This window comes from Diadema setosum, chromosome 5, assembly GCF_964275005.1.
Source record: "Diadema setosum chromosome 5, eeDiaSeto1, whole genome shotgun sequence".
Classification (NCBI taxonomy): domain Eukaryota; kingdom Metazoa; phylum Echinodermata; class Echinoidea; order Diadematoida; family Diadematidae; genus Diadema; species Diadema setosum.
This window is the reverse complement of record NC_092689.1, coordinates 37,048,029-37,073,909: the sequence shown is the minus strand read 5'-3', so window position 1 is coordinate 37,073,909 and position 25,881 is coordinate 37,048,029. Positions and strand designations below refer to the sequence as shown.

General features: G+C 40.7%; 1 protein-coding gene across 1 annotated transcript in view; it reads left to right on the top strand.

Annotated features, from left to right (window-relative positions):
* LOC140229342 (ubiquitin carboxyl-terminal hydrolase 47-like) overlaps positions 1-25,881 on the top strand; it is a 45,135-nt gene extending 19,254 nt beyond the window's left edge. The window contains exons 7-27 of the mRNA XM_072309625.1: positions 90-229; positions 1,592-1,681; positions 2,299-2,492; positions 3,934-4,018; positions 4,997-5,253; positions 6,504-6,691; positions 7,245-7,357; positions 9,086-9,190; positions 10,539-10,746; positions 11,570-11,685; positions 13,042-13,161; positions 13,900-14,026; positions 14,993-15,913; positions 17,287-17,378; positions 18,184-18,348; positions 19,020-19,135; positions 19,956-20,074; positions 20,665-20,795; positions 21,172-21,350; positions 23,661-23,732; positions 25,309-25,881. Of these exons, the coding sequence (XP_072165726.1) occupies positions 90-229; positions 1,592-1,681; positions 2,299-2,492; positions 3,934-4,018; positions 4,997-5,253; positions 6,504-6,691; positions 7,245-7,357; positions 9,086-9,190; positions 10,539-10,746; positions 11,570-11,685; positions 13,042-13,161; positions 13,900-14,026; positions 14,993-15,913; positions 17,287-17,378; positions 18,184-18,348; positions 19,020-19,135; positions 19,956-20,074; positions 20,665-20,795; positions 21,172-21,350; positions 23,661-23,732; positions 25,309-25,408 (3,638 nt within the window). The 3' untranslated portion in view covers positions 25,409-25,881. The remainder of the gene's footprint in view (positions 1-89; positions 230-1,591; positions 1,682-2,298; positions 2,493-3,933; positions 4,019-4,996; positions 5,254-6,503; positions 6,692-7,244; positions 7,358-9,085; positions 9,191-10,538; positions 10,747-11,569; positions 11,686-13,041; positions 13,162-13,899; positions 14,027-14,992; positions 15,914-17,286; positions 17,379-18,183; positions 18,349-19,019; positions 19,136-19,955; positions 20,075-20,664; positions 20,796-21,171; positions 21,351-23,660; positions 23,733-25,308) is intronic.

Here is a 25,881-nt window from a genome sequence, read left to right as displayed (position 1 = left end):
AACACCGGGACCATGCACCTTTAAGTGCTTGTTGTTTTTTCGTAATGTAATATCTTTGTTTGTTTACTAAATGTTGCTCCATCTTGTAGCCTGGCAGCAGCATGATGTCCAAGAGCTATGCCGTGTTATGTTTGATGCCCTGGAGAAGAAATGGAAGGACACGGACCAGCAGAATCTCATCAATCATCTCTACCAAGGCCAGATGAAAGACTACGTCAAGTGTCTGAAGGTAGGTGCTCGTTTTTTCATGCATAGTCCTGCCAAAATCCAGAGAGGAAAGAGCAAATCGAATTTTCAACGCATGAAATTCCTAACTCTGCACTGATCGGACTACACAGCTGACTTCTCGTCTATGTTCATTCAATTTCATGTCTAGTTTTCATGTTGAACTGTGATAGGCCTTGGCTGTAGCCTCTCTACCAGTTTAAGTTTTTAAACTTCGAGTGAGCTAGCAGCAGTGCCTGTACAAACGACTCATAACAAGCTGAAAAGATCACATGATCATCTGCCATGGACGTAACACTGCAGCCAGTCTCTCGCCTGAGATTCGTGCCAAACTTATATACCATCCAAAACAGGTGGATGGATAGTGAGGTAGCATAGGAGTGCAGGCTGCAGCTGTTGTGGTGTCCCACACACTCCTAGCTTGAAGATATACTTGGATCAGGTTGGCTTTTAGCCACATTTAGAGGGGTTTTCTTGGAAATGCTCTGTGCTGGGAAGAATTTGTCACGTAATGTGTTTGCTTTATAAAGCCAAATGCCTTACCACAGTCATGACATCAAACACTTAACGGCATCTGTTACGCTGAGAAGAACTGAATTTTAATCCGGTGCGTTTGCTTTATAAGTCAAATGTCTTTACCACAGTCATGACGTAAAACAGCTACAGTATTCGCTACATTGAGAAGAAACTTTTATGCAATCTGTATGCTTCATTAGCCAAAAAATGTTAACACAGTAGTGGCATAAAACAGCTACAGCATTCTGTATATTTCCTGACATGACTGTATGTTAATCCATTGCCCATGAAAACTTGGTTGAGTCCCTTACAAAGTCCTTGGGCATTTCGCGATATACTGTAAACATCAAAACCTTTGCGCAATTAATTTTTCATGCCGAGCAGCTAAAAAAACATATTTGCAGGTTCTAGAAACACATTTGCAGGTTCTAGAATTTGCACTGCATAATTGCTTTTAGCTCGTATGTTTCCATTCTTTCACAGAAAAGTTGTGCTGCCTGATCCATTCGAATGTATAGCCTTCACAGAAACTATGAGTGCTGCACACACATGCGCTCAAATGAATACTACTAGGGCACATGCACACCCACCCACACACACACACTTGTACCAGGGAGCCACCACTGACAAAGCCCACAATTCAACCATTTGAAAATGTGCAGAGAAAATTGTGAAGATATTTGCGCAGGTTCTAGAATTTGTGCTAGCCAAAATAAGTGCAAAATATGCATGAATAAGTGTACCGTAATATTTTCATGTGTACAGTAGGAGGGAAGGGGTTAAATAGAGCTATTTCTGAGGTAGATGGTGCAATTGGTCAAGGGTCCTGTTATTCTTCCTGTCTCTACAGTGTGGCTATGAGAGTGCAAGGACAGATGCCTTCCTGGACATCCCACTGGTCATCAGACCCTTTGGAGGCAACAAGGTCAATGGCAGTGTGGTATGTATCTCATTATCCAGTCTTATTCCTTCAGTTGGATATTTGTAAGTCTGTTCTTCACCCAGTCACCCTCTTTGATTATTTGTATACACGATGCAAATGAAATCATCCAGTTCGTCACTGCAAAATGACAGTGGCGAGATATTGTTGTGATTAGTCATTTTTTAATGAATAATTAGCAATACAAGTAGTCAAATATAAACTGAACTTACCTTTTTTTCCATAGGATGTATAACTCCGCCATTTAAGCCACTTGCTCAGAATATGTGGCGGTGGTGCTACACAGTACAGGAAAGTGTGAATGCTGTATTTACTGTAGCATGCCTTTCTCTTTCTGGTCAAAATGTCGTTGATCTCATCAATATCGAGGATTTACCTTATCCTGTTAAAGACCAGTCAAGAGTGTACCCGAGCAGGTGAATAAGGAAATTTGGTGTTAGTATAGCAATATCAGCACGTCCTCAGTTGGCTTGAAGTCTGCAAAGTTTCTTTGTATGCGTTTGTGTGTCTGTGTGTTTGTCAGTCTGTCTGTGTCTGTGTGTGTTTGTGCTTCCCCTGATTATATTGAGTTGTGCTGCTGATGGATTTCTTTCATGGATTTTATTTTCCATGCCCAGGATGAAGCTCTCCAGGCCTTTGTGGAACCAGAAATTCTAAACGAGAGCAACCAGTACTTCTGTGAGAAATGCAACATGAAATGCGACGCCCACAAGGGACTCAAGTTCCAGCAGTTCCCTTACCTCCTCACCCTCCAGCTCAAGCGATTTGACTTTGACTACAACACCATGCACCGCATCAAGCTCAACGACAAGTAAGGAAGGCTCGTCGTCTTGTGCCAGCTAGCTAGCCCTCCCAATGAATAGGAGGTTCTGTTAACTATAAGATAATCACAAGTAAAATTTGAGATGGAACTACCAGTTACGTAGCAAGGAGAAATCATAGCAGTCCCCTTGATCTCCTTTCACTTTTTTCTTTTGAGTGCATGTGGTGTAGTCCAGATGCCATGAGATTATCATACAATTTCTCCACTATGGATGTGTTCGAATGCTCAAAAGCGAACCAAAGTGAAACGTACAGTACTGTGCCAGATTTGGAGCGTTTGAGCGCTCTGTGGCAAAAGCACACCTCATGAGTTATTTTTAGAGGGGGTCACACATTTTGTAGCAACAGGGTCATTCACCTGTCATGCTTAAACTTCTTGCAGATGTCCCAAACATATAGAATGAACTCTTTGCATTATGGCGTATGTACGTGTTATGCGTATTCTGTACATGCAAACTTCTGGTGCGGTTTTCGTATGCTTTTGAAGCACTTTGGGAAGTGGTCCACTTTTGGCTCGGTACAGTTTGGTACGGTACATTTTAGGAGCGTTTGAGGGCTCCTCTGGCGCGGGTACAGAACGGTTCAGTTTACATTAGGAGGGCGTTCGAACATGCCCCTAGATATTGTGTATGGCTGTAAACCGGTCTGCGGGTATCACTAATGTGATTGTGTGTTGTTCTTTCTTGAAGAATTGTAGTTCATGTGTAAAGTGAATTCACCTCTGTGTTAGAATTCTCACAATACACGGCTGATGTGGGATTTGCCTTTGTCTTTGGCAGCACAACTTTCCCAGTCATGAACTTTCAATTCATTTGTTCATTATCCCTGTCCTTCTCTTTCCTGTTCCCACCTGATAAAGTTTTACAAAGAATGTTTTACAAGAAATGTAAACAATTATACAGTATCTTGTGAAGGCTTCTCTTGCTATTTGTTTGGGTTCTTCTTGTTGATGTTTCGTGTGAAATACACCACTCTTGACATGAAGAGTATAACTTTCCTTGAAAGATGTATTACCAAGACAGAAATGGTGTGTATGCCTGGTACAAATATATGAAGAGTGAGAAAGCAAAAAGAAGTATATCCATTTTTATCACTTTGCGATATTTGCCATTAAAGCTGCTGAAAAACAAAGAAAATAATTGAAATATGCATGATCATTTTCATGATATCTTCAAAAATATTTCTTGTTATGTAACAAGTATGGTATCATCAAAAAGATTCTAATTTTCTTTCCATTTGATGGTGAACTTTAAAAGAATTTGAAAATGGCATTTATTTTTATTTGCATTTAATCTCTTCATATGTTTTGTTTGTGAGATATACTTAATACAGTTGATTAAGCATGTAAAATGATAAAGAAAGTCATGAACAAATAGTATTTTCTTTTACATTGCGAAATATAAAAATAATGTGTCTGTTTTTGCCTACAGAATGACTTTCCCCGAGATCCTGGATTTGAATTCCTTCATAGAATCTGAGACAGCTCAAGAAGAAACCACTAAGGAAGTAAAGCAGGTAAGCTGTAGTTGTGGACCCTATCAGCCAAATTTCTTGCAAATTTTTTTTTTTTTATTGTTTTTTGATTATTTTTATTGAAATACAAATTGAAGAAGGTGTAAGTATTATATATATGGAAAATACTGAAATGGATCGTAACATGGCAAATAGGTATGGGAGAATTGTTATGATTATGTTTCATATATTCTTCGTTCACCGCTTGATTAAAAGAAGGTTGAAGAAGATGTAAATATGTACCATTTTTATGTCACTGTTATATCGGCAAGAGCATACAATATGTAATGGTGATAACAATGATGATAATGTAAATATGAGAAGAAAATTAGCTACTTTTTTATTACAGCATACATGATTGTATAATGATACCAGATAGTGTCAGTGCAATTGTAAGATGGCATTTATGGGAGTAGTTAAAGTGGAAGCAGCAATGGTGTTATTTGTAGCAGTTACCATGATGTATGTATGTCATTGCTACCATTGTCATTGATTATAATAAGTGCTAGTAAATCATATCGGAACTAGTGGTAGAAGTAGTACTTGAAGTTGAAGTGGCTGTGCTGCTGCCACTACTCCTACAAGTACAACTGTTGCAATGACAACTGCTACAATATACTGGTACTGGTTCTCCAACTACTACCACTAGTATTCTTAATACTGCTAAAAATAGTGTAAACATGAAGGCCCAAATTCACGAAGGTGGTACAAATGAAACCATGGTTTAAACCATGGACAAAAACCGTGGACTGCCAAGTGTCGCACGGAATATTTTGTTACGAAATTGGTCAGTTCGTTGACAAAATGACCATTTTGTTAACGAAATGTTCATTTATTACAAGCTGTTGTCATTTCCTTACAAAATAATCATTTCATGCGACACTTGGCGCTCCATGGTTTCTGTCCATGGTTTAAACCATGGTTTCATTTGTACCACCTTCGTAAATTCGGGCCAATGGGTATCATGGAATGTCTCCTAAGACCCAGGAGGAAGGTGAGACTCAATCCGACAGCGGAGCGGAGAATGAAGATGGCAGCCCCAGCAGCCAGAGCCAGGAGAACTCGCTGGAGGACGCCCTCGACGAGGGGATCGACATGGAGCACGCCTCCACCACCATGACCAACCACCGCAACGACCAGGAAAAGGCGACCAGGGGTGGTCCCTACAGGTACCAGCTCTTCTCCATCATGGTGCATTCTGGGACGGCCTCGGGCGGACATTACTATGCATACATCAAGTAAGGACTCCGCTCGTGTGAGCAAAGATTTCTGAGCTCTCATCTGGTAATCATTTGTGGGGTGTGCAAGGGAGTACCAAAGGTCACTCACTCTTGCCCACCAGTACTTGTAAATATATCATGAAAATGACTGCATTTGAAGTACATTTTATAGCTTTAATTCTAGCATGATGAATCCATTTCTGTTTTCTCTGCAGCACCTGGAAAATACAGGAAACTTTTTTTTCTGAGAAAAAATTGTAGCATATTAAAGAAAACTTTATATGTGACCCTGCATCATAAAACCAACAAAAAGTCGCCATACATGGATTTTTAGTTGGGGTCAGATTCTTAAAGAGCAGACTCTAAGCTTTAAAATGATGTGTAACTCAATTCAAATGGACTGTCCTAAATATCTAAATACTAGAAAGAAAGGACACACTCTAGAAGAGTGTGAGTTGAGAAAAGAGGCTCTGAAGTACAGGGTCTGTTCAAGCGTTTAATCTTTACGAAGCCATGCTAGCTGTGCAATGAAAGGGACAAAGCACAGAATGTAAACCACCGGAGCCACAACAATGAAGAGATTATCAGATTAAAGTGAATTTGTACATGTTCTATTAACATGTTCTGCCCATGATTGAGGCCAACTTTCAAAGCAGTAGAGTTATCCTTTCAAAAGTTATTAGACTTGAAAGTGAGAGTGTGTGAAGGATTTCAAGGAATGAAAAGGGGACTCTAAGACATACCTGATCATTCAAGTTCAAGTTCAAGTTGATTTATTTCATTTCCAACAAACAAAATAATTGGAAGTACAATGAAACATTCATATACACAGATGTCAGAAAATCAGTACCACAATGCGATGAACAGAAATAACATTGTAAAAAGATACAGGTAAATTATCAACAGAGATACAAAAAAAAAATAACTATTATATCACTGTGGTAAATGCATAAGCAATATTGCTGGAAATGGAGGGGACTGCTAAAAAGCAGAGCTTGTAGAATGCAGTCCCCTCATACGGAAAAAAAAAAACATATAGTAGCAAAAACAACAATTTCCCTATTCTATTCTCCCCCAAAAATGGGTTGTAGAAAAACTGCTGAAAACACACTTTATACATGCCATTTGATTTAGAGTTACATCCACAAATTCTCAACTGTATTACAGTAGTTTCACATATTATTTGAGGGTAGCTTTGGACTGGACCATTTAAGTAGAGTGCAAGGTGTTTTGGCCATCAACCCACTCTGTATGTCAAATCTCACTAGATCCTTCACTGATGACCAGTGGTACTGCTTCAACGATCAGCACGTGTCGAGAATCACATACGATGACATCAGGAAGACGTATGGTGGGGAGCCGACCCACTTCCGGGGCTATTACTCCAGCTCCTACACCAGCTCAACCAATGCCTACATGCTGATGTACAGACAGATAGATCCCAGGCGAAATGCAAGTGAGTGTCAAGAAATTAAAGGAATGAAAAGTTGCTTAATTGACAGTGAGGGAAAGTACCCTGACAAGAGCATCTTGTCAGTCTGTAGGCAGATGGCTTCGAGGATAGCAAATACTTCAGAATTTTTTGTAAAATTTGCTCTGAGTTTTTACCCTACGTTATAAGGATGCCACAGTCAAAGCAGTAAAGCTAAGTGGAACATAAGTTGAAATGAACTTGCATAGGTACTTTTATATGTGAATACGTACTTGTAACATATTCTGACACTACCATCTTGCCCAATTCTGCCCATCATAACCCTTCATTTACTGAATGCCAGTTTGAATTTTAAGGCACGCTGCCTTAAAAGTCAAAATTTACCTTGATGTAAATATCAAAACATGGCACTACAACTTACCTACAGACAGTGTGAGCTCAGTGTATGTTTCATTATAATTGGTGCAGGATATCACCTTTACAAACACCAGACTTTGATTTGTGAGAGATGTCAGATTTGTGCTTGGTAGTCACAGAACCGTGATTTAACATTCTCCAAAATGCTGTTTGACCCCAGACTTCATAAAAACAGACAACTTCCCGGCCCACATCCTCAACCTCTCCCAGGGACTCCACCAGGAGGAGGAGGAGGAGAAGAGGCAACGGGAGATTGAGAGGAACACCTGTAAGGTGAGGATGGGTGGATGAGTGGGTGGATGGATGGATGGATTGGTGGATGGATGGATGGGTGGATTGATGGATGGACAGATGGATGATGGATTGATGGATGGATGGATGATGGATGGATGGATGGACAGATGGATGGATAGATGGATGGAATTATGGGTGGATGGATGGATGGATGGGTGGATGAGTGGGTGGATGGATGGATGGGGATGGATGGAATGATGGATGGATGGTTGGATGGGGATGGATGGAATGATGGATGGATGGATGGATGGATGGATGATGGATGGATGGTTGGATGATGGATGGATGGATGGATGGATGGATGGATGGGGGATGGATGGAAGGGGGATGAATGGGTGGATGGATGGATGGATGGATCAGTGGATGTATGGGTGGGTGGATGGATGGATGAGTGGATGGATGGATGGATAGATGGATGATGGATTGATGCATGGATGGATGGATGGATGGATGGATGGATGGGTGGATGGGTGGATGGGTGGGTGGGTGGATGGGTGTATGGATGGGTGGATAGATGGGTGCATGGATGGATGGATAGATGGATGGATGGGTAGATGGATGGGTGGATGTATTGGTAGATGGATGGATGGGTGGATGGATGGATAGATGGATGGATGGATAGATGGATGGATAGATGGATGGAATGATGGGTGGATTGATGGGTGGATGGATGGATGGATGAGTGGGTGGGTGGATGGATGGATGGATGGAAGGGGGATGGATGGATGGATGGATGGGTGGATGGAAGGGGGATGGATGGATGGATGGATGGATGGATGGGTGGATGGATGGATGGATGGGTGGATGGATGGATCGGTGGATGGATGGATGGGTGGATGGATGGATGGGGCATGCTGTGGGAGGCAGAAAGGGTGTCGGGACCCATGCCGGCCAAATTAACCCATTGAAGACTACTCCCAAGTATACTTCAATAGGTGTCTGTGGGAAATGCGTGTTAGAACAAAATCAGCTCATCCCCAACGGGTTTACATTTACTGCGATTGTATTTGCCAATGATATAGAATGGCCTCGAGTGGAATATGCTTCTGTGTAAAGTCATCGGGAGGGAGTAATTATCTCACAGTTGTTCCCCATGAGCAATTATCGTATTATAGACATTCAAGTGATGGAAACTCTGAAAAGATATTAAACTTTGTTATGGTGGTCTTTAAGTACTTTGCTGTGAAATTCTGTGCCCTCTCTCCCTCTCTCTCTCTCTCTTTTAATCTGTAACATGTGCTCCTCAGTGAATAATGAGGTATAAACAGGTTGTGCTGTCTTGCAAGAAGATATATCTGTCATTTGCCCATGGAGTATTAAAGCCAGTGCCAAGATATTGGGTCCAGTAGCTCGATTTATGAATAAATACATTTTTTTTTCTTTTAACAAGCAAAAGAGATGGTGCTGAATACTGTGTACAGTGTGGCTTCTCTTTATGTCAGTGGATGGTTGTTGCATCAGTTACATGAAATGTATTAAAGATACAGTTGCCTCCATGGCATGCGATATTATGGTCAGAGTTTGATGTAACTTTCTCCAGCATCAGTAAGTTTTCTATAACACGTGGACGTTTACGAGAACCCAGTGTTCTCCCTAAGTTTGTGTTCATGGTCTGTTTCAGTCGTCTGTGTATCACTCAAGCTCAATCTCACCTTATCTCCATCTTCTTCCTCTCCTTGTCTTGTCCCACTGTTATGATCTCTGCAGATCAAGCTCTTTGGCTTCCACCCACTGACTGGCAAACTGATTGACACCAGGCTGGAGGTCCACAAGGACCGGACTTTGACCGAGGCCACTCAGCAGGCCCACAAGGTCAGTTTGGCTGAACTTTCTGTAAAGATATCATTTGTTTTGTCTAAAAATTCTAGATGTATGCTTGGTAGTCAGATTTCCACCATTAGTGCCAACACAATATAGAGAACATCTTTTTCAGATTGCACATAGAACGTGTAGATATGTTCAGAATTTACACTGTTGTGGTTTGTAACTGTAGACTGTTTGTTTTGGGATCATGATGTACCAGGAGATGTGTAATCCATTATCTTCCTGTAGTCATACAAGAGTAATATTATCTTTATAGTCCTATATGTGTTATGATTTAAACCTGTTCTTAGGGGCCACCCAAGTTCAGTGGGCACTGGACTGTCAACACTGACATACTGTATAAGCTGTTGTTTTTGCATACAGATATTTTCACAACTGAGGAGGCCAGAGACATTTTCACGAGATGTTGTTTTCGCGAATTGACACCAAGGCTATCGTAACTGCACTATTACCCTAGCACGTGAAGACATTTTCGTGTGTTGTTAAATTCACAGTCCAACAGTAATTTGCGCCATTCGCGAAAATGAAACCCTTGCAAAAATAACAGCGTTATACAGTACGTAAGTAGTCCAGGTGTGTAACAAGCTGTCAATAAGGGGCTCTTGTCTGCTATACTGTCAAACATGATATTTTGGCGGCATGAAATTTTCACGAATTGGACTCGACAGCCTTTTTTGCAGCATGAAATTTTCATGAATTGCCACTGGCATTCAATGTATATAGTCTAGACAAGAACTTTCGTGTGCATTTTAATTTTGCAACTCTTGCCGCTCGCGAAATTCACGAAATTAAAATGCTCACGAACATTCCTCGTTTTACAGTACTCTTTCTTGCTGTGCTCCCTGAGAGGTACTTATACATGTAGACAAAATTTCCTGAACGTGATTGTTGAATCGTGAGATATTGCCGGTTGCTGATCAGCTCTTATTCTGCAACATTGGTTTCCTCCTCATACCAAGCCCATTATTTGGATGGGCAAGGCTCTTAAGTTCAAAATATGCTGTACCCCAAATGAGCATCTTGGAATCTAGAAAGTATATATACGCAACCACAAAGTGTGTTTCTGCTGACTGCTTCTCTTCTTAGCCTCAAGTGCAGCATACCCTGACTTCATAACAGTCATCTGAAATGGGAATACCCAATGATTTATTTTAGTCTCGGGAATCTTTTCTCAATGTGTTCACGAAAGAGCACAAATTATTTTGCTCGTTTTTAACACACTAGCCACCACATCTCTCTATTTCCAGTTGGATTATACACAGAGGTGAACTTCTATGACTGATGTTTATAACCTATTGATGTGAACGAGTTGTGTTCTTTTGTGCACTCCATGCAGTTACTCGGCTTTCAGGACGCTGTGCCGGTGTCCCAATGCCGACTGGTCAAGTACGATGAGTTCCACGAGTCGCTGGAGAGATCGTACGAGGGGGAGGAAGACACGCCCATGGGTCAGCTGCTAGGAGGGGTCAAGGGGTCGTACATGTTTGACCTCTTAATGGAGACGAGGTCAGCCGAGCAGCAGTTTCAGGTGTACAAGCCAGGAGGTGAGCAGGATTCTTGTGAAGGGGGTCACTGTTATCTGTGTGCTATGATGGTTAATTCATTATTAGACTTAATAGGGCGGTGAGTTGGCTCAGTCGGTAGCGCTTCTGCCTCACGATCCTAAGGACCCAGGTTTGAACCCGAGTCTGGACTGAGCAATGTTGTGTGTAATCGTACCGTCCCCTCTAGCAAGAGGCAGAACACTCTGTCCCTTGCATAGGACATAAAATGGAGGTCCCGTGTGTGAGAGAGTCACAACTCATGCATGTAAAAGATCCCGCTTCATTCATTCATCGCAAAGAACAGGGTGTTTAACCCGGTGAAGTGGTCAAGTGGAAGTAGCATAGCTGAATATTGGATATCCAGCCATCTTCTCAGATGGACATGAACAAACAAACATAATCTGATTCAGACTTAGCTGTTTTTTAATGATGTGGGAAATTCTAATGATTATACACTTTGAATGTTGACAACTTCAGTTATGCATGTCCCGAAAACCCAACCTTTATAGTATACCTAAAAAAAAAAATGCTATCAATGAATCATTTGCTCCTGGTCTTTTTTTGCTAAGTTCAAGTAAGAGTAATCAGCACGCATTAAACCAAGAATGACAAATTACTTATCTGAATTCAGCACTTACTTATGAAAAAAACAAACAAAACAAAACTAGGTAGGGTAATTTAATGGCCTTACTTTTGTTTATTTGTTGTTTTTCATCGTTAGGAGGCCTTTTTATTTGCACACAAAAAAATGAAAGATTGTTGATTTTTTTCAATTTTTTCCACTCTGTAACTTTTGCAATCTTTTGCATTTTCCATTTAACAGGAGTGACAATCAAGTTGTTTGTGGTGGATTTGAGGAATGCCGAGATACGCAACCCAATAACAACAAGGACATACCACCAGACTACTGTCCGAGACTTGCAGCAACAGATCGAAGAGGTAGGGGGTAATTGTTTGAACAAGTTTTGAGAAGTATGTGCACTTGCAACTCACTTTCCACTCTCAGTTGTCAAATGTACCTTAAAAAAAACACACACACAAAGAAAAACATGCACAAATCCTACTCATTTTTGGTATCTTATTGAAAAGCCAAACATGAGATTACAACCAAACTTGGCAGGAATTTGTTTTTCAGACTTGATGGTTGCAAATTTATTCTCGTGGTATAGGTGGTTTCCATGACAGCCCAGGAGCTTCTAAGGCACACAACACTTCATATCAAACATCTTTTTCAGGTGCAGGAAAAGTGCAGCCCAGTCATACCATATTTAAAGCTATTTTAGAGATAAAGAATATAAAGTTCTTCTTGACAATGGTAGTGGTGGTCTGATGTGGTATCAACTGGAGACCCGGTAGCGTGGGCGTATCATGGAGAGGGGAGGCAGGCCTGGCTCGGATGTATTTGAGAATCCCCGCAACAAAGCGTATACAGTTTATCGATGATCATTATGGAAGTTCATACACAGCATGAGAATCTCAACAGGATTTGACTGTTACAGACGAGTGTAGACCTACGCATTCATGCTCGCATTCGCTGGTGGGCGCTTTTCATGTTTTTATAATGTACCGCGGCGGGTAGCGAATGAAGATCAACTCTACCTGGTCTTTTGCATGGTAAAGAGTTGGGATGGCTTTCAGTCATGAAAATTGACACGTTCACATCCCTGTAAAGTGCACGATCGGAATTAAACTAAATTTGGCAGGAATCAATGGGATTGGAACACAAAATTGCTCAACTATTACACATACTGTACATAGAGGCCCAGAACCACAACCCTGGCATATCCTTTCTTTTCCTCTTCATGTTTTCAATTTGCTATAATTCAGCGTTGAACTTGTCATGTACTGTATACGCCGAATATTTTGCGAGGTTTTTATTTTCACAAATTTCGCGAGTCAGGCGCTACTTGCGAAATTAAAGACACGCGAAAATATTGACTCTGATCCTGATGTGAATGTGACGTACGCATGTACACTTCTCCGTTCAGTACAGGACTTCACGATCGCGAATTTAACCACTCACGAAATCGTCTGGAATTCCTGATTCGCGAAAATTTAGACTCATGAAATATATGGCGTATACAGTATATGAGAAAGATTTAATGTTACTCCTTTGTTATAGTGTTGTGTATAAGGTTATTTGTGATGACTAGTGTTACGAGCCAGTCTGTAGATGCCAAGTTCTATGTGTGGCTTTAGAGTCAAAACAAAGTGATACAAAGGAAATAAACAACAGCAACAAAAGTGGGTATCTTTCCTACGTCACATTCTTTGTTCCCTCCTCCCTCATCCCAGATTACCGGACTGCCGGCAGAGAGGATGCGGCTAGTGTTGGAGAAGTACTACAACGAGCTCCGTCTCCTTTCCATTCCCAGCAAGAATCTCAAGTCAGAAGGGTTCAGTAAATGCAATAAGGTTAGTCATCAAGTCTGTATAAAGTCTTTTCCCCTTTTAATAGATGTATGTATTGCATGCAATGTAAAGAAAGCAGACAGCTGTATTAATACATCAAATCTGATTTGTGTTTGTTTTGTTTTTCACTTACTCTTGGTGTGCAGTAACTCAGCTGGGATGGAATGTGTACGGAAAGTGAATTGAGATATAGCAATGAAAAAGTGGGGGAAAGACGTATTAGAATTATATTGTGTACAAATGATTTCAATAACTGGCGCCATATTTTTGTGAGTGTCTATGATGTAGTGAAGAGCACCTGATTAAGAATGAGGATCACATTAACAGGCTGATGTCTGCAAAGGTGATGGGATCTGATTCTTTATCGTACCTCTTCAGTGTCTCTTGGTGAAGAGAACATTGTGCACCCACTGTCACCTTGTCTTAATCAAAGGGATCAAGTCTCCACTTTGAATTTCACTCTCTTCACCCCCAAAGGATCCGTTTGGCCAGTCTACCATTTACAGGTTCATGTAGAGCAAACCTGAAATGGCATTAATGATATAGGACTTTAACAGGCTTTCCACTTAAACAGAGTAATCCCTCGAAACTCTACTCTGCCTAAATACTGCATAGAACACATATCATCAGAAAAAAAAGAAATGATAAGAGTAACAACAGCACCAAAACAGACTCGCACGGGGCTCCCTTGAAAGATAGAAGAAATAATATGCTTGGCTACATATGTGGTTGCTTGTGCAGGTATTTGTAGAGGCCAGTGGTTTGGAGGACCCTGGGGTGGAGTTCCCTCACTCCCGTCTCCACTCTCTCCTGGACCGGCACGCAAACACCATCAGACTCCTGGTCACTCTCCCTCCAGCTGCTGCAGGTGAGACTTTTAATATCCTTGTTTGGTATGGAAGGACCACTTCCTATCGCAGTTCATTTTGTTTTGTGTACGGTACTGTAAAAGTGGAAATATTTGCGATGTGGAAATTTTTGGCATTTCGCGCAAGTGCGAAAATAAAAGCACATGAATATTTTTGTGTACGGTACTGTAAAAGTGGAAATATTTGCGGTGTGGAAATTTTTGGCATTTCGCGCTAGTGCGAAAATAAAAGCACATGAATATTTTTGCATGCCATGTGTTCCAGTAATTAATGTCCTGATGTCCGGAATTAAAAACAAGCGAAATCAGTCTTATCCGGCCGAGGGCGAAAAATTACTTGCAAAATATCCACTTTTACAGTACGATATAACTGCGTTGGATGTACAGCTGTTTTCTTTTGCTGGTGTAGATTGTGTGATAGGTACTGCCTCTCAAACGGTTACTTAATTTCCTTGACTATTTGGAGGTGAACTTAGGAAGGTCACATTTCACGTTATAAACATGTTCTTATTTGTGTTGTAATTTGTATTGCCTTCGAACAGGGCTTTTGACTTTAGATTTTTCATTTTCAGGGTTGTAAGTGCACAGATTCGTGTGCAAGGGCATAAATTCAGAAATGTGTTGTCAGGAATCAAATCTTATCAGGCGTGGATCCAGGAATCTGTAAAGGGGGGCTCCTTTACAAAATTGCGGGGGGGGGGGGGCACGCACCCCATTTTTTTCTTTTTATTTATTTTGTGTTAACAAAAAATAAAGGGGGGTGTGCACGCCTGATGCACCCCCACCTAGATTTGCCACTGCTTATGGTCTTACTTTCAGTGACATGAAAGTTTTTTTTTGGGGGGGGGGGGAAGGGGGGAGTTGAGGTCCACCTCTGAAGACCTCTACTGTGGTTTCTGTTTGTTTGTTTTGTTTCTTAAGTGAATGCCAAAAAGTTAACCTACATATTTCTTTGCCACTTTAAAGATGAAGAAGACAGTGCCAAAGATGAGGTTTCGGAGACAAGTTCCTCGATTGACTCTGTAGCAGAGAAGTTCTCAGATCTTCAAGTGGAGACTGGTGGTCTATCACCAAATAAGATTCCCACACCAAGTCCAACGGGGAGCTCCTCCACGCTAAGTGATGATCACCCCTTAGAGAAGAATGGTGTCAATCTTGTGGGCAGTGAAACAGACAGTGGTGTAGTCTCACTCAATGAGGCAAGATTGACTGACGAACAAGCCAGTGAGTTTGAACACATAGGTGGGGAAGTTCGAAGCGAACCGGATGGTCGCTGCGATAGTTCGGAACAATTGACCGCAAAGTCCAGCGATCCGTTGAGCGCCGAAGCGTTAGCGGATGCTCTGAACTCCACAGACTTGGTAAGGAGCGAATCGTCGTCATCGTCGACGCCGCAATCGCAACCAGAGCAATTTCAGGGAGACCAGGATGAGGGAGTGCCTGTGATGCAGACCCTGACCAGTCCCAGACAAATTGCCAAGAGTCACCTAACATTACCCGTGGCCTCCCAGTCACAGGCCACAGAGTCGGCCTCCTGTGCAGAGTGCAGTAAACTTCAGGTCCCCGACTCCAGCAGCTTGCGGCCCCGGGCCATGAGCCCCATCCCGGGGCCCCTGAACCCCCAGATCATGGCTGCCATCCACAAGCGGCGCGATGCTGTGGATCAGGCCTGTGACAGGGGAGATATAGAAGGCGCTATAGGACCATCGGGACCTCCTCTAGGACAGTCGGGTCCACTTATAGGACCATCTGGACCACCTATAGGATGGACAGACCCGACTCAAGTAGACTCTGATCCTGAGGTCAGCGACTCATCAAGACATCAGTGCAAAAAGAAGAACTGGTACTTTAAACCATTGGAACTATCAGAGTCAGACGAGGGCAGAGGTATGTTTGCTTAGACCATTTAATATCCATGTATACCATGTCATGGTGATTACTAAGTCCAGCAGGAACACTCCACACTTCTACTTGACTTCATTGTGCAATGAATAAAATTTTAATTTGTCTGTATTCCTATATCTGTAAAGAATTCAAAAAAGAGAAAGAAATATAGCATGAATTGGTAAATCAAAGTGTTTATTTTTCCGTATGTCAAAAGAACTTGTCACATTTCATTTTAACATGTGATTACAAGTCTGAATGTACGTTTGTTCCAAGTGGGTTTACGAATTCTTATCAAAGAGCATTTCCTTTTGTGTTTCCGTAAAAGCAGTGAGACAAACATAGCACATCTCTACAGTTTTTTAATGAGAATTTCATGACTTACTGGAATGACTAGCGGTCACTCAGACAGTCAGAGCTACACAAAGATTCCACCGATGATTACTTTTCATTATTGCTGCTCTGTCTGAGCATGAGTTTCGTGCACAAGTTCGTGACTGATAGACTTTTGGAGGGCAATTAATGGACATTGCTCTCTAGTCCTCTGCAGTGGACTCTGTCTGTATGTTAGTTTTGGGAACTTCACCAGGCATGAACTAACATGGATCTTTCTTGAAGTGAAGTCAAAGACTTGTGAATTACTTCAGAAATGCTTTTTTTTTTTTTTCAGACTCAGAACAGCCCAAAGACCTAGTAGTGACAGGTTTCACAGAGCTGCCAAGTCTCCCTGATTCTGCAGGAGTCTCCCTGAAAATGTCAAAATCTGTTCATGTCTAAATAAGAGAATATTGTGATCTCCCTGATTTGGGAATTATTTTCGCCCATTGAAACGCATGTAACACACAGATATCTCCTTGATTGCTGTGTGGAATCTCCCTGATTTGGATGTGGGAATGTTGGCAGACCTGGTTCCATACATTGAAGATGATTAATATCTGATGCAGGATGGTGTGCAACTGTGATATTTCGCTACTTTCTGTGTTGTATGGCAGCGTGATTCATTTCTTACAAGCTCTATCGTTTGTAGAAATTTGTTTTTGTATTGTTTTTCTTCTTTTTTAATATATACAGTAGGTCATGATATCTACGTGACATATTCAGAGAAATATTTACAGAAAGTATGAAGTGAAAACTCCATCAATGTTAATTATTTGAATTTGATTTTGGGGCTGTGTTTTTGAGACAAAAGTCATCATTTTGCAAAAAAAAAAAAGAAATGTAGATTGTCTAAGGATTTTCCACCTGCTTGTGAAGTAGCCTAATGATCATTGTATTAAAGTGTATAAACAACTTAATAGATGGACAATGAGTGTTGAGATATTGAAAGTGGTTTGATTCAGTCACAACCTATACTATTGTATTCCCTTTGATGATAGTTTTGGTGGTAAACCTGGACAAGAGAATGTCTCTGGGATTCTTCAAGACGTGCATGGAGCCACACGTGGGCACAACTTCCCTCAACTTCAAGGTATTGTAAGCGTCCATATTTCCACACAACTACTTTTACGTGCTTAGCAGCTCAAAAAGATATTTGCAGGTTCTTGAATTTGCACTGCGCAGTTTTCAATCAGTCCAAAATATGGAGCGAAAATTGTGTAGATATTTTTTTGGGTTTTAGAATTCGCGCTAGCCAAAAGTAGCACACAATACACGAAAACTGATGCACTGCAAAAATTTCCACTTGTACAGTAATGTGCTGCGAACCCACTTGCCCGCTTACACAGGGCAACAAAATGTCACTGTGGGGCAAGAGAGATTGTTTGTCACTGACCTGTCAAGAGTATGGTATCCTTGCCCAAATGCCCCTCAGGGCAAGCGGGAGAGGTACCTATTTTTTGTGGTGTTGTTGGTATGTGTTCATCTAGGATCCCCCCTCCCCTGTGAGGTTTGCTCAAGATGTAGTAGACACACTGTGGCATAGTGGATAAGACTCATGACTTTCGATCAGAGGTTCCGAATTGAATCTCATCAGGGCCCTTGTCCCTCTCGAGCCGGATGTATAAATGGGTTCCCGACAATGCCAGGTAAAATAATAAAGACAGGGCCCTCTGGTAGAGCAGTGGCCACACTGAAGAGGTTACCCTGGATAAAGGAGACCATATTATTATTACTATTGTTATTATCATTACTATATTGGATGTCACTTATAAGATGCCACAAAGGGTGTTGACCCTACTAAATAAAACAGGCATGAAATACCACTGTACTTTTGTGCACCCAGTTGATCCTCACTTGTGACAACATATATATTTTTGCACCTTTTCATTTTTCAGGTGTATAGATTATACGCCAACAACCAGGAGTACGAGAGTATCCGTCTGAACGAGACCCTTCAGACGTACAGTGACGATACCCGCATCGTGATCAAGCTGGGCAGGGCACTGAGGAAAGGGGAGTATAGAGTCAACATTTACCAGCTCATGGTCAACTCCAATGAGGTTAGTTCACACTTTCAAATTAATCTAAAAGTAATTGCTTATCCATGTGTCTCCTTGTGTTGTGAAGATTTGGATTTGAGCATTCCAACTGTATGGTAGAGTTCATGAGTTTGCCAAGTTTACTGAGAATTTCACATGTTGTGCTAATGTGTGTGAGTCTGTGTTACTTGAGTGTGAAGACATAATGTGGTAGATGTTTTAATGACACTAAGGACCGTATGATTACACAGCTGCAGAATACCATTTGATGGCCATGTTTTCAAAATTTCAATTTCCGAATGTAGCAGGGTAGTCAATTGACTTCTCCATCGTCAATTGTTTCAAACAAAAATAGGCTCATTATGTTGCAGCACAGTGGCAAGTACACTGCAACATTCCAGGTATGGTTTTAGGGAAACTTTGTACAGATGGATTACCTGGCAAGATTTTATCTCGGTACAACAAGGCAAAGGAACATTGCATGAACAATGTATGAAAGCATCAGCTATGTTGAGGGTATCTACTTCCTTCCCCTTCCCCCTAGAGGTTTCTTTAACCTGTTGAGGACGAGTCTCGAGTATACTCGAGCAGGTGTCTATGGGAAATGCATGTTGTAGCAAAATCAGCCAGTCCTCAATGGGTTTAAAAGGGATGAACCAATTGCTGATAGTAGGTGTCATTTCCCCTCTCAGCCCATCAGGTACCTGTTTGACTGGGTGTTTGCCAAAGGAATGACCGTCCTCGAGTCCAAGCAAGAACTCTTACCAGAGCTCAAGAAGAAGTTCAACATTGATGTCCCCCTTGATAGGTATGTCACCTCTCTGTTTGTCTCTCTGTCTGTCACTTTTTCTCTCTTTCTTAATCCAACTATCTATCAATCATGGGCTGCTGCATAAGTCCCTTTAATCTCGGTCTGTCACAATGAAGACATGTTCTTTAAGGGCATTACGTCATAGTTTTGAATGGTTTCATCACATTTGCTCTTGCGACTATTGCTCCCATGAAATATCTCGACCCTAAGCCAAACATGAATTCTATCTACAAACATAAACCTAGTCCCTATCCTAATCCATACATCAAACTAAATCTAAAACCCTTTCACAACCCTAACCCGAACTTTAAGTCCTTGAAGAAAAATAAGACCGGAGCAATTGTCGCAAGATCAAATGTTGTGTCACCGTTTTGAATTGTGAGTGTGCACTACCACATGTACATACGCACTCTAGGTGACCAAAAAAGGGGGCACATTTTTACTTCAGAGGCCTGATCTTACATATGAAGAGAGTGATCTTACATATGAAGAGAACGAGAACAATGAAACTAAGAATTTTTGCATGAGTCCCATCTCAAGATTGCTCTTGGACTCAGTGTTTTCCAACAAAGAGCAGTATGATGGGCTCCTAGACTCCCTCCCCCCCCCCCTTCACATTGAAAACAAATGTTCTCCAATTGTTTGTGCCATTCCCTGTAAGACTTACTCCCACTTCATTGTGATCGCCATTGTTGATCAGGCCCAGTGCTCTGGGTGGATATCACCACACCAGAGCCGTCAATAAAACTCCAACTCTCTTGACCATTCATGAAATGTCATCATCACTGCCATCCCATGTGACTTTCTTCGTGTAAAGGTTACGCTTGCGCAAGAAGTCGTGGAAGAACCCTGCCACCATCTTCCAGAACGATCGCATCTACGAGGAGGACATCGCCATCTTCCCCAACTGGGAAGTCTTCGTTGAGCTGCTGGACAGTGAGTATGAGGGGGAAAATGTATTTAGATGTGACACGCAGAATTTTTTTCCTTGTGTAATTCTCATGCCACATTTCCTGTACTCTGAGCAGGTTACTGAGGCAAATTGTGACATTGTTTTCATGCACAAGAAGCTGTTCGGCATTTGCTCTGAGAGGTGAAAACATGCAGCATTGCTGCTGTAATATTGTCCAATCTCAGGGTCTTGGTTTCTTACTAGAAATCATATTAATGCAGACAAAAAAAAAAAAAAAAAAGATTGTTTTGAAGTGTACAGTTTAGATGTGCCTCACTCTGTCATAATTAGGATGAGTTCTCAAAGGTATTATAGAGTCATTGTTCTGATCAGTATGATCTACGTTTTTATTTCTCTAAAATGAAAACATGATAATGACTTTGTGATTTTGTTTTTTTTTCAGTACAAGGGTTTTGTGTGCAGTAGATATTCCTGATGAGATGTAAGTTGTCATAGGTTTATGTAGCTCTTTCTAGGAAACTTTCAAGAATGGTAGACCATGCTAGTAGCATCCTATCACTTGGGCAAAGTGTGTTGCTCTCTTATCGAGGGTACATCCTTCTCATTCTTCCAGGACCGGAACAGGTGCAGTCGTCGTCAAAGCTGGCGCTGTACGTCAGGAGGTGGCGCCCTTCAGAGATGAAGCTAGATCCATTCGAGGAGGTCGTCCTCGACAATGCCAGCGTGATTGAACTCAAGACGGCGGTGAGTTCAAATTTGCCGTGATTTCTTGAAATGTCACTTTAGGGTCCCTATGACAAATTTGTTCTCAGCCAATCAGATGCAAGGATTTCAGTAGCTTATAACAACCAACGTAATTTGTTATTGATAACAAGTGTTATGAATGGGGCCCAGATGTCTTGTTTCTTTCCTCTTTAGATGTAAAGCTCATCTGAAAATCATACTGAATAAATGAGTGAGTAAGCCCGGCCAATGACTTAACATGCAGAAATACTCATGGTACATGCGTGGTAAATATGTGATTGTGATACAGGAATATTATTAGAATATTCATGAATACTCGTCTGGCCGATAGGAAGCAGCATGTTCTTAACTCTCCCTCCCTACTCTCTTGCTGCAGCTGTGTGAGATCAGTGGTATCCCCATAGAGTACATCGAGTTTGCCAAGGGGCGTGGGACCTTCCCCTGTGAGGTCTCGCTGTTGGACATGAACACAGAGCTTGAGTGGGAGCCGAGAGTGACCGTTCTCAACACATGGCCACTCTATATCACTGATGATGGCACTGTCATCTACTACAGGTGGGTGTCCAGTGTGGCTGTCTCCAGCTTTTACACAATTTACTTTTGTCATTTATTATGCTAGTTTTTGTGGGGGGGGGGGGGGGGGGGGTTTGTTTGTTTTGTTTGTTTGTTTGTTTGTTTGTTGTTGTTTTTTTGAGGTGAGCTGCATCAGGTAATCACAGATGAAACAGTCCTTGGGCCATGAGAGAAAGAAAACAAAACTAAAGGAAAAACAGAATTCTTACATCTGTTACAAAGAATTTATATTTTTTCCTGTTTTTTTTTAAATTAAGTTCCAAGGGTATTCAGGGGTTTGTAATAGCTTGAATTATGCTCGACTGCATATGTGGCAATAAGAGTGGAGAACTTAAAAATAAATCCCAGCTAGTGTCTCAAGATTTAGAGGTGTGAAGTGTTTTTTCAGCCCTCTTTTGTGCTATATGGTCTACAGAGATGTGATATCCAAGCCATTTCAAAACCAGTTTTCATCAAATAAACTTAGAATCCCTCTTGGAATTGTATGCTTTAAAACATTTCATGCAGTGGTTTCACTAAGTATCTCACAAAAAGTAAAAAGCTGAATTCTCACCTTAACTAATACTCTACCACCCCTTTAAAACATATATCTATTCTGTATGTTTGTATCTCTCCCTTTAAAACTTAAGTCTGTTCTGTATGTTTGTATCTCTCCCTTTAAAACATATATCTGTTCTGTATGTTTGTATCTCTCCCTTTAAAACATATATCTATTCTGTATGTTTGTATCTCTCCCTTTAAAACGTAAATCTGTCCTGTATGTTTGTATCTCTCCCTTTAAAACATATATCTGTTCTGTATGTTTGTATCTCTCCCTTTAAAACATTTATCTCTTCTGTATGTTTGTATCTCTCCCTTTAAAACATAAATCTGTTCTGTATGTTTGTATCTCTCCCTTTAAAACATTTATCTCTTCTATATGTTTGTATCTCTCTCTTTAAAACATAAATCTGTTCTGTATGTTTGTATCTCTCCCTTTAAAACATATATCTATTCTGTATGTTTGTATCTCTCCCTTTAAAACATAAATCTGTCCTGTATGTTTGTATCTCTCCCTTTAAAACATATATCTGTTCTGTATGTTTGTATCTCTCCCTTTAAAACATTTATCTCTTCTGTATGTTTGTATCTCTCCCTTTAAAACATAAATCTGTTCTGTATGTTTGTATCTCTCCCTTTAAAACATTTATCTCTTCTATATGTTTGTATCTCTCCCTTTAAAACATAAATCTGTTCTGTATGTTTGTATCTCTCCCTGTAAAACATATATCTATTCTGTAGGTTTGTGTCTCTCTCTGTAAAACATATATCTATTCTGTATGTTTGTATTTCTCCCTTTAAAACATAAATCTGCTCTGTATGTTTGTATCTCTCCCTTTAAAACATATATCTATTCTGTATGTTTGTATCTCTCCCTTTAAAACATAAATCTGTTCTGTATGTTTGTATCTCTCCCTTCAAAGGTACTAGCCCACATTTGCAAACCCACGAAAATCAAAACTGCATAAAACAGGTCCAATATGACTTCAAGTACAAGTTATAACAGTAACATACCTCACCTGTTGCTCTTTGTCTATACCATTCGATAAAAGAGAGAAAATCATTGTTTTAAAATCAATTTTCAAACCAGGTCAACCCGACCCAAAATCAAATTACGAGCGCGGGCTAGCTACGCACATTAACTTACACATGTATCGCATGCATGTAGTACGTGTGTGGACCGGAGCTAGCGAGCGTTTTTATACGCATGCATACGGTGCATTTTCATTTATTTCTATGAAAGTAATGGACTAATTGGAACGAAATTTTGCACAGGTGTTACTGCAATCATACCCAAACTCCATGCTAACTATGAGACCAATTGCTGCAGGTTTACAAATGTGGGCTAATACCTTTAAAACATTTATCTCTTCTGTATGTTTGTATCTCTCCCTGTAAAACATATATCTATTCTGTATGTTTTTATCTCTCCCTTTAAAACATAAATCTGTTCTGTATGTTTGTATTTCTCCCTTTAAAACATATATCTGTTCTGTATGTTTGTATCTCTCCCTGTAAAACATATATCTATTCCATATGTTTGTATCTCTCCTTTTAAAACATGTATCTATTCTGTATGTTTATCTCTCTTCCTTTAAAACATATATCTATTCTGTATGTTTGTATCTCTCCCTTTAAAACATAAATCTGTTCTGTATGTTTGTATCTCTCCCTTTAAAACATTTATTTTTTTATGCATATTTTTATCTTTCTCTTTCAAAAATATATCTGTTCTGTATGTTTGTATATCAGAGACAATCGGGAAGAACTCAAAGAGCTGCAGGAAGATGAGAAGAGAGAGATCCAAAAGAAGGAAAATGCCAGGTTGGTGACAATTTATGAGTACCTTCTCCTATTGAGACAAAAAGCAAAAGAAAAAACCCACACAAACAATATAATCAGTGTACAGTAATCACTGGAAAACTTGTTTTCATGTATATACATCACTGTGACTGGTACAATTCCAAACTTTATCTTCACCCACATCATTTAGAGTTGACTACTGTAGAAATAGACAAAGCAGTAAAACAATTTTCAATTATATCTTCTTGACTGTTGTAGAAATAGACAAAGAAGTAAAACAATTTCCGAAGATGCTTTCTCTTGTGTATTCATGTGAAGGGGTATTCTCTCTTGGCTTTTCATGATTCAGGCCTGAGACAAGGTACCATGTAGTCACATTGTCCAGAGGCTGTATTCAATACCCCGTTTAGAGTCCCACCAAACACGGCACAACCTCTAGACGTTGTGCCTTGTTCATGCCAGATGATGGGGACTCTAAATGATCTCAGCACAAAGCATCTAGCACGAGTCTGGAGTGAGTCCGGTGTGAGTCTGGGGTGAATGTCGTGCTAGACAGCCTAGCACAAGTCTAGCACAACCTCTAGAGGTTGTGCTGTGTTCACGCCAGACGAGGGGACTCTAAACGGTCTCGGCACAAACACGGCGTGAACATAGTCTGGTTTTCAGACCCTTTGCCAACTGTACTCCTTTTACCAAATGCGCCCTCCACGGATTTCGTCTCTGCCCTTCACGAAGTCACCGCTTTTGCCAAAAGCTAAGGCCCATCAGCTAAATCTGCTACTTCTTTTGTTGTAAGAAGGTGTTAATAAGGGAAATTAGTGTGAGAAGACGGTCTGAAAACCAGACTAGTGTGAATACTTCCACTGACCAGCACTGTTTGTGGTGGAAAAAATGCCCTTCCACTGGTTTCCACAGAAATGCATACGGACCTCTCTCTAGTTGAACAGGGGGACTCTAAACGGGGTCTCTCTTACCACCCACTGAGTTTGTATAAAAAATGGCAAATTTTCATCTAGCATGTCCTCCAGAGGTCCTCCTAGACAGGGGAACTCTAAACTGGGTACAAGAGTCCATGATCAATATGTGAGAGGCTTGTTGAGAAGAGCCACGAAGACTTTATTAGCATGTATCTTGTGAGAAAAGGTTTTTTTTTTTCTGGCAAGGAGTATTATTAACTTTTGTCAGATCTTTGATATTTAATACAGAAACTAGAGATGGATACGTGAAATCAAATACTGGATGTTTATATATCACTGACACAGATGAGCCTATAGCAGAAATAAGAAATAAATAAAGTGGAATTCAAAGTAGAAATGAAAATTTTCTGTTGATTAATAGAGTTATTCATTCTCTACTGTATTGCCGTATGGATGTGCAGAATCAACACTTTGTGGCTCACTTGTCTCGCAGATTAGTTTAATGATTAGGCTGAATGCTGTACACATGTACATACACGCGTGCATGTAGTTTAACACATTGCATGATGTTGCTGTAGTGTTAACATCCGCTCAGCTCACAAGCATTTCTTTTGTTTGTTTATAGGGAGGGAATCCTCACTCAAGAAATTAATGGGTTCTTCGTTTCCTTTGCATTTCAGGTTATCCAAGTCAGGACAGAAGGTGACGTACTCCCCGCGAAAGGAGCGCGCACTGAAGATCTACACTGATAGCCCCCCTCAATATAGTGCAATGAACTAGATGCTATCAGTATGTGTATGGGTGTGTGTATGTGAGTGAGAGTGCGTGCCTGGGTGCGTGTGTTTATGAGTGTGGGTGTGTAGTAAGCATATATAGTCTGTCCACTCGAAGTTTGTCATGTGTGCAGGGGAAGTGTCCGGCCTGTAGTTCCCAAGGCATTTTCCTCCAGAATAGCTACTATCCGAAATATTACCCTCAGACAATCACCCGTAGAAATTTACCCCAGAACTTTTACTCCTAGCTTTTATATACCAGTGCATTTATCCCTGGACACATATCCCTAGATGATTGTCCATGGGACAGTCATCCCTGCATAATAATTGCCAAGACAGTTTATTAGTGGACAGTTATTACTAATGCAATTTGTCAATCAACAATTACCGGTATCCCCAAAATATTTGTCCCTTGTGCAATTATTATTAGATTACTCTCTTTAAGACTATTATGCCCATCGTGTTTCCTTAAATAATTAA